This window comes from Postia placenta (genome assembly GCF_002117355.1).
Source record: "Postia placenta MAD-698-R-SB12 unplaced genomic scaffold POSPLAscaffold_22, whole genome shotgun sequence".
NCBI lineage: Eukaryota > Fungi > Basidiomycota > Agaricomycetes > Polyporales > Adustoporiaceae > Rhodonia > Rhodonia placenta.
This window is the reverse complement of record NW_020169853.1, coordinates 121,677-134,335: the sequence shown is the minus strand read 5'-3', so window position 1 is coordinate 134,335 and position 12,659 is coordinate 121,677. Positions and strand designations below refer to the sequence as shown.

The following is a 12,659-nucleotide window of genomic DNA, read 5'->3' as shown; positions in this document are numbered from 1 at the left end:
GGTTAGGGTTTCGTAGGTCGTATCAACGGTCACAGACATCAGTCCAGAAGATGTGATTGTCGGGTTGGATTGGCTGCATGAGCACAACCCCGGAATCGATTGGGAGTTGGGCTCCCTCAAATTGTCGTGATGCCCTAAAATGTGCAGTGCCAGGAGGACTGGCCGAATGGAGCAAGCAGCGACTGCGCGTGATATGGGGGTCAGGCCCATGGCGCACAGGCGTTTGCCGAAGTTCAAACGGTCAGTTATAGGCACTTGCCGGAGTAAGGTACTCCCAGACTTCGAACCCAAAGAAGATCCGGTAGATGTCAAATGGGACGAAGCCGACTTGATCGAGGCCTGGGAGCAAGGCATTACACTTCCCGGCACTCCTCAGCTGTTCGTCGCAGCTGGGCATACGTGCTCCCAACTGTTCACTGAGGAGGAGATCAAGAAGGTTGTTAAGACTGCTGAGGAGTTGGTGCCCAAACAGTACTGTGAGTTTCTGAAGGTCTTCTCAAAGGAAGCATCAGAACGGCTACCCAAAAGGAAGCCTTATGATCATGCAATCGAGCTCGTGCCCGGCTATTCGATGTTCCACTCGAAGGTGTACCCCCTGTCGAACAATGAGCAGGAGGAGCTTGACACGTTCCTCAAGAAGCAACTGGCAAAGGGCTACATACGGGAATCAAAGTCACCCATCTTGTCCCCTTTCTTTTTCATCAAAAAGAAGGAAGGGACACTTCGACCTATACAGGACTACTGCCAGTTGAACACAATCACGGTCAAAAATTGTTACCCCTTGCCGCTGATCGCCGAAATGGTAGACAAACTCCGTGGCGCCATGCTCTTCACCAAGTTCGATGTCAGATGGGGCTATAACAACGTCCGGATCAAAGCCGGTGATGAGTGGAAAGCCGCTTTTGTGACTAACCGGGGGCTGTACAAACCCCTGGTGATGTTCTTCGGCCTCACCAATTCCCCCGCAACTTTCCAGGCAATGATGAATGACATCTTCCATGATCTTATCATTGGCAGAAAGGTCCTTGTGTACCTGGATGACATACTCATCTTCTCCACCAATCCGGAGGAGTATGATAAGGTCACACGCGAGGTTCTTCAATGCCTACAGGATAATGATCCATTCCTGAAGCCTGAGAAGTGCAAATGGAACGTTCCTAAGGTCGACTACATCGGCTATGTGTTCGGTGGCAATGAGGTGGTGATGGATCCCACGAAGTTGAAAGGAATCAATGAGTGGCCGGTACCCCGGAACAAAAAAGATGTTCAGAAGTTCTGGGGGTTTTCCAACTTCTACCGCCGCTTCATTAAGGACTTCGCTAAGATCTCGTGACCATTCGACCGGCTCACAGGGAACAACCCATGGCATTGGGGCAAAGAGGAGCAGCACGCCTTCAATGAGCTCAAGCGGCTCTTTGTGACGACCCCAGTGTTGATGTTGTACGACCTTAACCGGGAGACACGCATTGAGGTTGATGCCTCAGGCTACGCCATCGGTGGCATATTGATGCAGAAGCAGGACAATGGCAAATGGCATCCTATTGCCTTTTGGTCTCAAGCTATGGGCCCTGCCCAGCGTAACTATGAGATCTACAATAAGGAGATGCCTGCGATCATTGAGGCACTAGATGATTGGCACCACTATCTTGAGGGGTTTCCCAATCAGTTTGAGATCGTAACCGATCATAAGAACCTCGAGTACTGGCATACATCCCAGCATCTCACGTGTCATCAAGCACGATGGTCGCTGTTCCTAGCGTGCTTCGACTTCCGCATCATGCATAAGGCCGGGACATCCAATGGAAAGGCTAATGCCCTGTCACGCCGCTCAGATCATCAAATCAGCGATGAGGACGATAACACCAATCAGGTGGTTCTCAAGCCGGAGAGATTCCGCATCGCCTCCACTAGGCGCAGCCATGCCTTGGTGACAGCCAATCAGTCGCTTCTGAAGCGCATCTGGGAATGTTTGGAGAAAGACCGCGTAGTGGCTGAGGCACTTGAAAAGGTGCAGGACCTCAGGCCGCCTTGGCTGCAGAAGGGCTTTGAGGAATGGAATGCTGAACAAGGGCTCCTGCTGTTTCGCGGGATGGTCTATGTCCCAAAGAACATGGAGCTCCGGCAGGATATTGTCAAGATCCACCACGACTCGCTGATCGCCGGACATGGCGGCCGTGCCAAAACCCTGGAGCTCGTGTCGCAGAATTACTGGTGGCCTGGGATGTCCAAATTCGTCAATGAGTACGTGTCGTGACTGGAGGTCAAGCGACTGGAGAAAACCTAAAGGCTGGGGGCGTCCAACTGATTCTCACCAAAGCGATGGTGAGCAGCGCTCACACCTAAGGCTAGGGACAAGATAATATATTAGTTAGTGAAGTAAAGAAAAGATACAAAGGAGGGCTTACTGACCTAGGGACAAGAGGTCAAAACTGAGGTCCCTAGGGCAGCAGAGGCCGGCTTATATACAGGGGAAGATAAGGGCAGGCTATGTGCACTGGTCTGTGCGCAGCTGGTCCGTGCACAGCATGCCGATGCGGCCACGGGGGCCGGTGAGTCAGAGCAGCTGTGTCAGCGGAGCCCAAGCTGTGCCGCGCACTGCCGTCCTATCTAATCTAATCGTACAGTAGATATGATGTGTCCGTATCAGGCATGTAGTACAGAGGTCGTGGGTTCGAGCCCACGAAAGGGGAAAAAATAAAAAACGGCTAGACACTGTGCCAACTCATGACATTACCCCCCCTCAATGGTGGATGACCTCATGCGAGGCACCCTTGCCCATCTTCCACCCGGAGTGGCAGCATGCTTCTGTCAGCGGCGAAGGCATTGGCTGGAAGTTGAGACCACCAAAGGTAGCAGCGTTGAGGCGGCGAGGGGCGTTTGGATTCTTCCGGTGGAAGTCGGCTATGAGGGCCGGCGCATTGGCAACGTTGCGCGCCGGTTCCCATGATGTATGCGAGTCGTCATACCCCTTCCACTTGACGAGGTACTGCAGCTGACGCCGGAAGATCCGCGAATCCTTGATCCGCTCAACCTCGTACTCCTCGTCGCCCTCAACCTCAATCGCAGGCGGCTCCTCCGGCTCTCGGCCCGGGATATCGCTATGTGTGTACTTGCTAAGCAAGGAGACATGGAATACCGGGTGCACCGGTACCGACTTCGGCAGGACTAATTCATAATCCAAGTCTCCGAGCTTTTGCCGCACGGCATATGGTCCAAGGCGCTTGGGACTGAGCTTCTTGCTTGGCTGTTTCAGCTTAAGGTTCCGGGCATCAAGCCAGACCTTGTCCCCCGGCGCGAAGACCGGTGCCTTTTGCACGTGCTTATCGTAGTACACTTTCATACGCTCGGCTGACAGCTCGAGCGCAGAGCGCGTGTCATCGCGAATCTCCTTCAGAATCTTAAGCCGGTCGGCGGCAGCGGGCATCGCGGACATCGGATTGATCCGCACTTGGATCTCAGGATTGTACCCTTGATGCAGGAAGAAAGGGGAGTGCCCGGTCGCGGAGTGAACTCGGTTGTTCAGTGCGAACTCCGCGAGCGGCAACTGCTTCGCCCAATCATCCTGCCTGTGGCTTGTGAAAGCATGCAGGTACTGCTCAATCTCCTGATTCCAGCGCTCAGTCTGGCCGTCTGTCTGAGGGTGGAACGCTGTGGACAGCGCCGGCTCGATTCCCAGACCCTTGTACACCGCATGGAGATACTTCGAAGCAAACTGGGGTCCTCGGTCTGATATGACCTTGGCCGGGGCCCCATGATGCTTGAACACATCGCGGATGTACAAGTCTGCCGCCCCTTCTGCCGTCAGGGTCTCATGACAGGCTGAGAAGTGGACCTGCTTGGTAAAGCGGTCGGCGGTGACCAGGATCGAGTCAAACCCATCAGACTTCGGCAAGCCGACAATCATATCGGTTGTGATGATCTGCCACGGGCGCTCGGGGATCTCGTTCGGCTTCAGCGGACCCTGGGGCTTGGCTGGGAATGTCTTGGTACGGTTGCACACGTCACAGGTGCTTACGTACTCATTGACGAATTTGGACATCCCAGGCCACCAGTAATTCCGCGACACGAGCTCCAGGGTTTTGGCACGGCCGCCATGACCGGCGATCGGCAAGTCGTGGTGGATCTTGACTATATCCCGCCGGAGCTCCGCGTTCTTTGGGACATACACGCACCCGCGGAACAGCAGAAGCCCTTGTTTGGCATTCCACTCCTCAAAACCCCTTTGCAGCCGGGGCGGCCCGAGGTCCTGCACCTTTTCAAGTGCTTCAGCCACCTCCTGATCCCTTTCCGAACATTCCCGGATGCGCTTCAGAAGCAACTGATCAGCTGTCACCGAAGCATGGCCGCGTCTGGTAGAGGCGATGCGAAATCTTTCCGGTTTGAGAACTACCTGGTCGGTGTTATCATCCTCATCGCCGATCTGATGGTCTGATCGGCGTGACAGGGCATCAGCCTTTCCATTGGACGTCCCGGCTTTGTGCGTGATGCGGAAGTCGAAGCGAGCCAGGAACAGCGACCATTGTGCTTGACGACGCGTGAGATGCTGAGATGTACGCCAGTACTCGAGGTTCTTATGATCGGTTACGATCTCGAACTGATTGGGTAACCCCTCGAGATAGTGGCGCCAATCGTCTAGCGCCTCAATGATGGCAAGCATCTCCTTATCGTAGATCTCGTAGTTCCGCTGCGCCGGGTCCATAGCATGGGATCTGAAGGCGATGGGATACCATTTGCCATCATCCTGCTTCTCCATCAACACGCCGCCCGTGGCATAGCCCGAGGCATCAACCTCAATGCGCGTCTCCCGATTAGGATCGTACAGCGCTAGGACTGTGTCGCGACTTGAGGTCAAGCGACAGGGAAATATCTAGAAGCGAGGGGCGTCCGACTGGTTCTCACCGAAGCGATGGTGAGCGAGGCTCAAACCTAAGGCTAGGGACAAGAAATGTATTAGTTAGTTAAGTAAGAAAGAGAATACAGGATGGGCTTACTGACCTAGGGACAAGAGGTCGAAACTGAGGTCCCTAGGGCAGCAGAGGCCGGCTTATATACAGAGGGAGATAAGGGCAGGCTGTGCGCGTTGGTCCGTGCGCAGCTGGTCCGTGCACAGCATGCCGATGCGGCCACGGGGGCTGGTGAGTCAGAGCGGCTGTGTCAGCGGAGCCCGAGCTGTGCCGCGCACTGCCGTCCTATCTAATCTAATCGTACAGTAGATAACGACGCGTCCGTATCAGGCAGGTAGTACAGAGGTCGCGGGTTCGAGCCTGCACAAAGGAAAAAATTAAAAAACGGCTAGACGCCGTACCAACTCGTGACATTACCCCCCCCTCAACGGCGCATGACCTCATGCGAGGCGCCCTTGCCCATCTCCCACCTGGAGCGGCAGCGTGCTTCAGTCAGCGGCGAAGGCATTGGCTGGAAGTTGAGACCACCAAAGACAGTGGCATTGAGGCGGCGAGGAGCGTTCGGATTCTTTCGGTGGAAGTCGGCTATGAGGGCCGGCGCATTGGCAACGTTACGCGCCGGTTCCCATGATGTATGTGAGTCGTCATAACCCTTCCACTTGACGAGGTACTGCAGCTGACGCCGGAAGATCCTTGAGTCTTTGATCCGCTCAACCTCGTACTCCTCGTCGCCCTCAACCTCGATCGCAGGTGGCTCCTCCGGCTCCCGGCCCGGGATATCGCTATGCGTGTACTTGCTCAGCAAGGAGACATGGAATACCGGGTGCACTGGCACCGACTTCGGCAGGATTAATTCGTAATCCAGGTCTCCGAGCTTCCGCCGCACGGCATATGGTCTGAGGCGCTTGGGACTGAGCTTCTTGCTCGGCTGTTTCAGCTTAAGGTTTCGGGCATCAAGCCAGACCTTGTCCCCCGGCGCGAAGACCGGTGCCTTTTGCACGTGCTTATCGTAGTACACTTTCATACGCTCGGCTGACAGCTCGAGCGCAGAGCGCGTGTCATCGCGAATCTCCTTCAGAATCTTAAGCCGGTCGGCGGCAGCGGGCATCGCGGACATCGGATTGATCCGAACCTGGATCTCAGGATTGTACCCTTGATGCAGGAAGAATGGGGAGTGCCCGGTCGCGGAGTGAACTCGGTTGTTCAGTGCGAATTCCACGAGCGGTAACTGCTTCGCCCAATCATCCTGCCTGTGGCTGGTGAACGCACGCAGGTACTGTTCGATCTCCTGATTCCAGCGCTCGGTCTGGCCGTCTGTCTGAGGGTGGAATGCTGTGGACAGCGCCGGCTCGATTCCCAGACCCTTGTACACCGCATGGAGATACTTCGAAGCAAACTGGGGTCCTCGGTCTGATATGACCTTGGCCGGGGCCCCATGATGCTTGAACACATCACGGATGTACAGATCTGCCGCACCTTCTGCCGTCAGGGTTTCATGACAGGCGGAGAAGTGGACCTGCTTGGTGAAGCGGTCGGCGGTGACCAGGATCGAGTCGAATCCATCAGACTTTGGCAAGCCAACGATCATATCGGTCGTGATGATCTGCCACGGGCGCTCGGGGATCTCATTCGGCTTTAGCGGACCCTGGGGCCTGGCTGGGAATGTCTTGGTACGGTTGCACACGTCGCAGGTGCTTACGTACTCATTGACGAATTTAGACATTCCTGGCCACCAGTAGTTCCGTGATACGAGCTCCAGGGTTTTGGCACAACCGCCATGACCGGCGATCGGCGAGTCGTGGTGGATCTTGACTATATCCCGCCGGAGCTCTGCGTTCTTTGGGACGTACACGCATCCGCGGAACAACAGAAGCCCTTGTTCGGCATTCCACTCCTCAAAGCCCCTTTGCAGCCGGGGCGGCCCGAGGTCCTGCACCTTCTCAAGGGCCTCGGCCACCTCCCGATCCTTATCCGAACATTCCCTGATGCGCTTCAGAAGCGACTGATCGGCCGTCACCGAGGCGTGACCGCGCCTAGCGGAGGCGATGCGGAAGCGCTCTGGCTTGAGAACCACCTGATCGGTGTTATCGTCCTCATCGCCAATCTGGTGGTCTGATCGACGTGACAGGGCATCAGCCTTTCCATTGGATGTCCCGGCTTTATGCGTGATGCGGAAGTCGAAGCGTGCTAGGAACAGTGACCATCGCGCTTGACGACGCGTGAGGTGCTGGGACGTGCGCCAGTATTCGAGGTTCTTGTGATCAGTGACGATCTCGAACTGATTGGGCAGACCCTCGAGATAATGGCGCCAATCGTCTAGTGCCTCAATGATCGCGAGCATCTCCTTATCGTAGATCTCGTAGTTCCGCTGTGCCGGATCCATCGCATGGGATCTGAAGGCGATGGGATGCCATTTGCCGTCATCCTGCTTCTGCATCAACACGCCGCCAGTGGCGTACCCCGAGGCGTCAACCTCAATGCGCGTCTCCCGATTAGGGTCGTACAGCGCCAAGACTGGAGTCATCGCGAAGAGCTGCTTGAGCTCATCGAAGGCATGCTGCTCTTCCTCGCCCCAATGCCATGGGTCATTCCCTGTGAGCCGGTCGAGTGGTCGCGAGATCTTGGCGAAGTCTTTAATGAAGCGGCGGTAAAAATTGGAGAACCCCCGGAACTTCTGAACGTCTTTTTTGTTCCGGGGCACCGGCCACTCATTGATACCTTTAAGTTTCGCAGGATCCATCGCCACCTCATCGCCACCGAACACATAGCCGACGTAGTCGACCTTGGGAACATCCCATTCACATTTTTCAGGCTTCAGGAATAGGTCATTATCCTGAAGGCGGCGCAGAACCTCGCGTGTGACCTTCTCATGCTCCTCTTTATTGGTGGAGAAGATGAGTATATCGTCCAGGTACACAAGGATCTTGCCGCTGACAATGAGATCGTGGAAGATCTCGTTCATCATGGCCTGGAAGGTCGCGGGGGAATTAGTGAGACCAAAGAACATCACCAAGGGCTCGTACAACCCTTGGTTAGTCACAAAGGCCGCCTTCCATTCGTCACCGGCCTTGATCCGGACGTTATTGTATCCCCATCTAACGTCGAACTTTGTGAAGAGCGTAGCGCCGCGGAGCTTATCCACCATCTCGGCGATCAACGGTAAGGGATAACGGTTTTTGACCGTGATCGCGTTCAATCGGCGGTAGTCCTGTACGGGTCGAAGTGTCCCTTCCTTTTTTTTGATGAAGAAGAAGGGGGATGAAATGGGCGACTTCGACTCCCGCATGTAGCCTTTCGCTAGTTGCTCTTTTAGGAACTTGTCTAGTTCCTCCTGCTCGTTGTTCGACAAGGGGTACACTTTAGAGTGGAAGGTCGAGTAGCCGGGCACGAGTTCGATCGCATGATCGTAGGGCTTCCTTTCAGGTAGCCGTTCTGATGCTTCTTTGGAGAAGACATTCAGGAACTCGTGGTACTGTTTAGGTACCGACTCTTCAGCGGTCTTAACAACCTTCTTTTTGATCTCCTCCTCAGCAAACAGCTGGGAGTACGTATGTCCTGCTGCGACGAACAGCTGAGGAGCGCTGGGAAGCGTGACACCTTGCTCCCAGGCTTCGATCAAATCGGCCTCATCCCACTCTACCTCCACCGGATCTTCTTCGGGTTCGAAGTCCGGGAGTACCTTACTCCGGCAGGCCCCTATAACCGACCGTTTGGACTTCAGCGAACGCCTGCGCACCGTGGGCCTGACCCCCGTATCACGCGCAGTCGCTGCTTGCTCCATTCGGCCAGTCCTCCTGGCACTGCACGTTTCAGGGCATCGCGACAATTTGAGAGAGCCCTTCTCCCAATCTATTTCGGGGTTGTGCTCGTGCAGCCAATCCAACCCGACGATCACATCTTCTGGACCGATGTCCGTGACCGTGAACACCGCCTTCTCGACGTGTTCTCCTATATGCATCTGTAGTACTGCTACCTCCGAGATGCTTCCGTGCTTGTTCAGGGTGCCGTCAATGTTGTACAGCGGAATTGGTTCCTTCAACTTCCGCGTTTGCACCTTATTCTCGATAATGAATCGCTTGTTAATGAACTTCGTGGTGGCTCCGCTGTCCACCATAGCGATTAGGTCTTTGTGCCGTCTTTTCCCTTGAAGTCGAACTGGGATGTGAAAATGTTGGGACCCCTGGTCCAATTCGTACACCATCGCAGTTGACAATACGTTATACTTATTACATGATAAGACTCGCGGCCCGACGCGTGCGGCACGAAGCGCGGACCGGATCAAAAACCCTCCTCCTTCATTGCCCGATAATGCTCGAGCTCTTCGCGCATCGACTTTACCTGTGCCATTAAGTCCGCCAGCTCCGATTGCTCGGATTTCGCTGAAGCGGCACTTATACTTGCCGAGGGTGTCGTCGTGATGGGGGCGCTTGTCGCAGCCTGGGCGGAGCCCGAGGCAACCGTAGCCCGCGCATCGGCGCGTTTTGTGTAAGGCTTGTCCTTACAATTGGGGCACTCAAATCGTCGGTACCCTTGCTTCCCATAGCCGAAGCATGTGCCGGGGAAGTTGCCTTTTCCGACGGCCGCATTGATGCTGGCCGAAGCTGCGTGCGTTGAGGGTGCACCACCACATGCCCCACCGCGTCCTCGACCTCGGGCCGAGAAGAAGTTGTTTAGCTCGGGCCGACGGGCCTGGCTAATGTCGAGGATCTGCTCGACTTCAGTGGCGCGCTTGTCAGCGTCTTGCCACGTGGTGAAAGTCTCGAGCTCGATCTTTTGGTATACGCGGGAGGGGATGCCGCTCAGGTACTTGTCGCGTAGCTCCAGGTCCCCATACCCAGAGCGGTCCGCCGGACCCTTGAATAGCACGGAGAACTCCGCAGTGGTGCGTTTTTCACGGACCGACTTGTCCACACAGAGCTTTGCCAGCTCTACTTGTGCTGCCGCCTCGTCGTCGAGATTTCCGAAGCGGGCCTTGAAGGTGGCGGCAAAGGCCGCTTCGTTTGCGAATGGGGTCGTAGCCCCTTGCACACCTATCTGCACCGATACGAGTTGGGCGAAGTAGGGGGTGGCCCAGGCGCGGGCATCACCGTCGAGCAGGCTCAGCGCAACCTGTACCTTGAGCTCGATGGTGGTCAACGACGTGTTGACCATCCAGTAAATGCGCAGCTGCGACAAGAACCTGTCGCAGTCGATGACGGTTTTGCCATCGTATCGGAGAGGGAGGAGGAGTTTCAATGTCTCCTTGTCGAGGACGGCTGCGGGGGACGACATTATCGGCGACGAGGGGGACGAAGGACTGCCCGCGGACGGAGGCGACTGTTGTGACTGGCCGCCGGGCGAACTTCTCGAGGAACGAGTGCTTGAGCGGCCTCGCGGCGGCGACGGCGGTGAAGCCGGTTGAGGAAGCCCGGAGGCGGGGTGACGTAGGACAGGGACTGGAGTCGAGGCGGTGACCGCTGACGACGAGCTGGCCCAAGAATGCGGCGGAGTGTCGCGGGGCTCGGTCTTGGGAGGCCTTTCCAGCCGCAGCCCCAGGGAGGGCTGGGGGATCGCTTGAGGGGTTGCTGAAGGCTGTGCGACTGCCTCAGTTCCTCGAGGGAGATAGGGATCTCCTCGCGCTTGACCTGTACTGGCGACAGGTTGGGGGATGCGGGTGCCTGGCGAGGCAGGTCGGGATGGGACGGGAGTGACGTGGCGAGATGTAGATCTCGAGGTGCCAGCGTACCGGAGTGCAGGGCCGCTGGGATGTTGGACCCGTCGGATTGGTACGAAGTGTCCTTCGTCAACAGTGATGGACCGTGGGGTGCGATTAGGGCACGGTTGCCGATCACAGATGAAGAAAGGAGCTTTGTCTCCGTCGCTTTTTGGGTCGTCACGAGAGACGTCGACCTGCTCCTGGGTGTCGAAGGCGTGCTCAAGTCGAGAGCAGTCGAAGAATTCGTCGGCCACGGTGATGGGGGGAGGAAGGGGAGGTGCGCGTGCTACGAAAGGCCGTGCTAGCTAGCTTACACCTACGGCGCCCAAGAAGACACTAAGGTTCGCAGTTCACGTGGGGCCCAGTACTGCTTTTGGCTAGTATGCAGCAGGAACCTAAGCCACGCGTCCGTGAGGACAAGTATCGCCCACTGAAGTGCAGATACCGAAGAGTTCGTCCCTTAAGTGGTGGCGATGTATCGTAGGCTATCTAAGTATCGTAGGGTATAGTAGGGGTGCGCACCACCCAACCTATAGGAGAGGAAAGATGAGTGTTTGTTTTTGGAACGCCGGCAGCGTTGAGGAGTTTCGACCTAATGTCGCGACTTAGGGTCGAGCGACAGGGGAAAACCAAACGCTGGGGGCGTTCGACTTATCTTACCGAAGCGATGGTGAGCTAGGCTCAAACCTAAGGCTAGGGACAAGATAGTATATTAGTTAAGTAAGCAAAGAGAATACAACTGGGGGCTTACTGACCTAGGGACAAGAGGTCGAAACTGAGGTCCCTAGGGCAGCAGAGGCCGGCTTATATACATGGGGAGATTAGGGCAGGCTGTGCGCGTTGGTCCGTGCGCAGCTGGTCCGTGCACAGCATGCCGACGCGGCCCCGGGGGCCGGTGAGTCAGAGCGGCTGTGTCAGCAGAGCCCGAGCTGTGCCGTGCGCTGCCGCCCCATCTAATCTAATCGTACAGTAGATAGTGACGCGTCCATATCAGGCAGGTAGTACAGAGGTCGCGGGTTCGAGCCCGCGAAAAGGAAAAAATTAAAAAACGGCTAGACGCCGTACCAAGTCGTGACAAGCTGTCAGCCAAGTGCATGAAAGTGTACTATGATAAGCACGTGCAAAAGGCACCGGTCTTCGCACCGCGGGACAAGGTCTGGCTTGACGCCCGGAACCTTAAGCTAAAACAGCCGAGCAAGAAGCTCAGTCCCAAGCGCCTCGGACCTTATGCCGTGCGGCAAAAGCTCGGAGACTTGGATTATGAATTAGTCCTGCCGAAGTCGGTGCCGGTGCACCCGGTGTTTCATGTCTCCTTGCTTAGCAGGTACACACGTAGCAATATCCCGGGCCGGGAGCCGGAGGAGCTGCCTGCGATCGAGGTTGAGGGCAACGAAGAGTACGAGGTGGAGCGGATCAAGGATTCAAGGATCTTCCGGCGTCAGCTGCAGTACCTCATCAAGTGGAAGGGTTATGACAATTTGCATATGTCATGGGAACCGGCGCTCAATGTTGCAAATGCGCCGGCCCTCATAGCCGACTTTCACCAGAAGAATCCGAACGCCCCTCGCTGCCTCAATGCCACTATCTTTGGTGGTCTCAACTTCCAGCCGATGCCTTTGCTGCTGACAGAAGCACGCTGCCGCTCTGGGTGGGAGATGGGCAAGGGCGCCTCGCATGAGGTCATGCACCATTGAGGGGGGGGTAATGTCATGAGTTGGCACAGTGTCTAGCCGTTTTTTTAATTTTTTCCTTTCCGCAGGCTCAAACCCGCGACCTCTGTACTACATGCCTGATACGGATGCATCATATCTACTGTACGATTAGATTAGATGGGGCAGCAGTGCGCGGCACAGCTCAGGCTCCACTGACACAGCCGCTCTGACTCACCAGCCCCCAGGGCCACGTTGGCATGCTGCGCATGGACCAGCTGCGCACGGACCAGCGTGCACAGCCTGCCCTTATCTCCCCATGTATATAAGCCAGCCTCTGCTACCCTAGGGACCTCAGTTTCGACCTCTTGTCCCTAGGTCAGTAAGCCCTCCTTTGTATTCCTTTCTTAC

The 12,659-nt window shown here is 56.1% G+C and overlaps 2 protein-coding genes across 2 annotated transcripts; one reads left to right on the top strand and one right to left on the bottom strand.

The window, feature by feature from the left end:
• Positions 1-4,833: 4,833 nt before the first annotated feature.
• On the top strand, positions 4,834-5,197 carry POSPLADRAFT_1159507 (hypothetical protein; the record flags this gene model as incomplete). Its single annotated transcript, XM_024487430.1, has 2 exons — positions 4,834-4,947; positions 5,009-5,197. Coding segments are annotated over 2 exons (303 nt in total), but the record flags the coding sequence as incomplete, so codon positions are not given.
• A 3,985-nt stretch (positions 5,198-9,182) lies between these two features.
• Positions 9,183-11,053, bottom strand: POSPLADRAFT_1159134 (hypothetical protein; the record flags this gene model as incomplete). Its single annotated transcript, XM_024487399.1, has 3 exons — positions 9,183-10,885; positions 10,914-10,915; positions 10,995-11,053. Coding segments are annotated over 3 exons (1,764 nt in total), but the record flags the coding sequence as incomplete, so codon positions are not given.
• Positions 11,054-12,659: the final 1,606 nt, after the last annotated feature.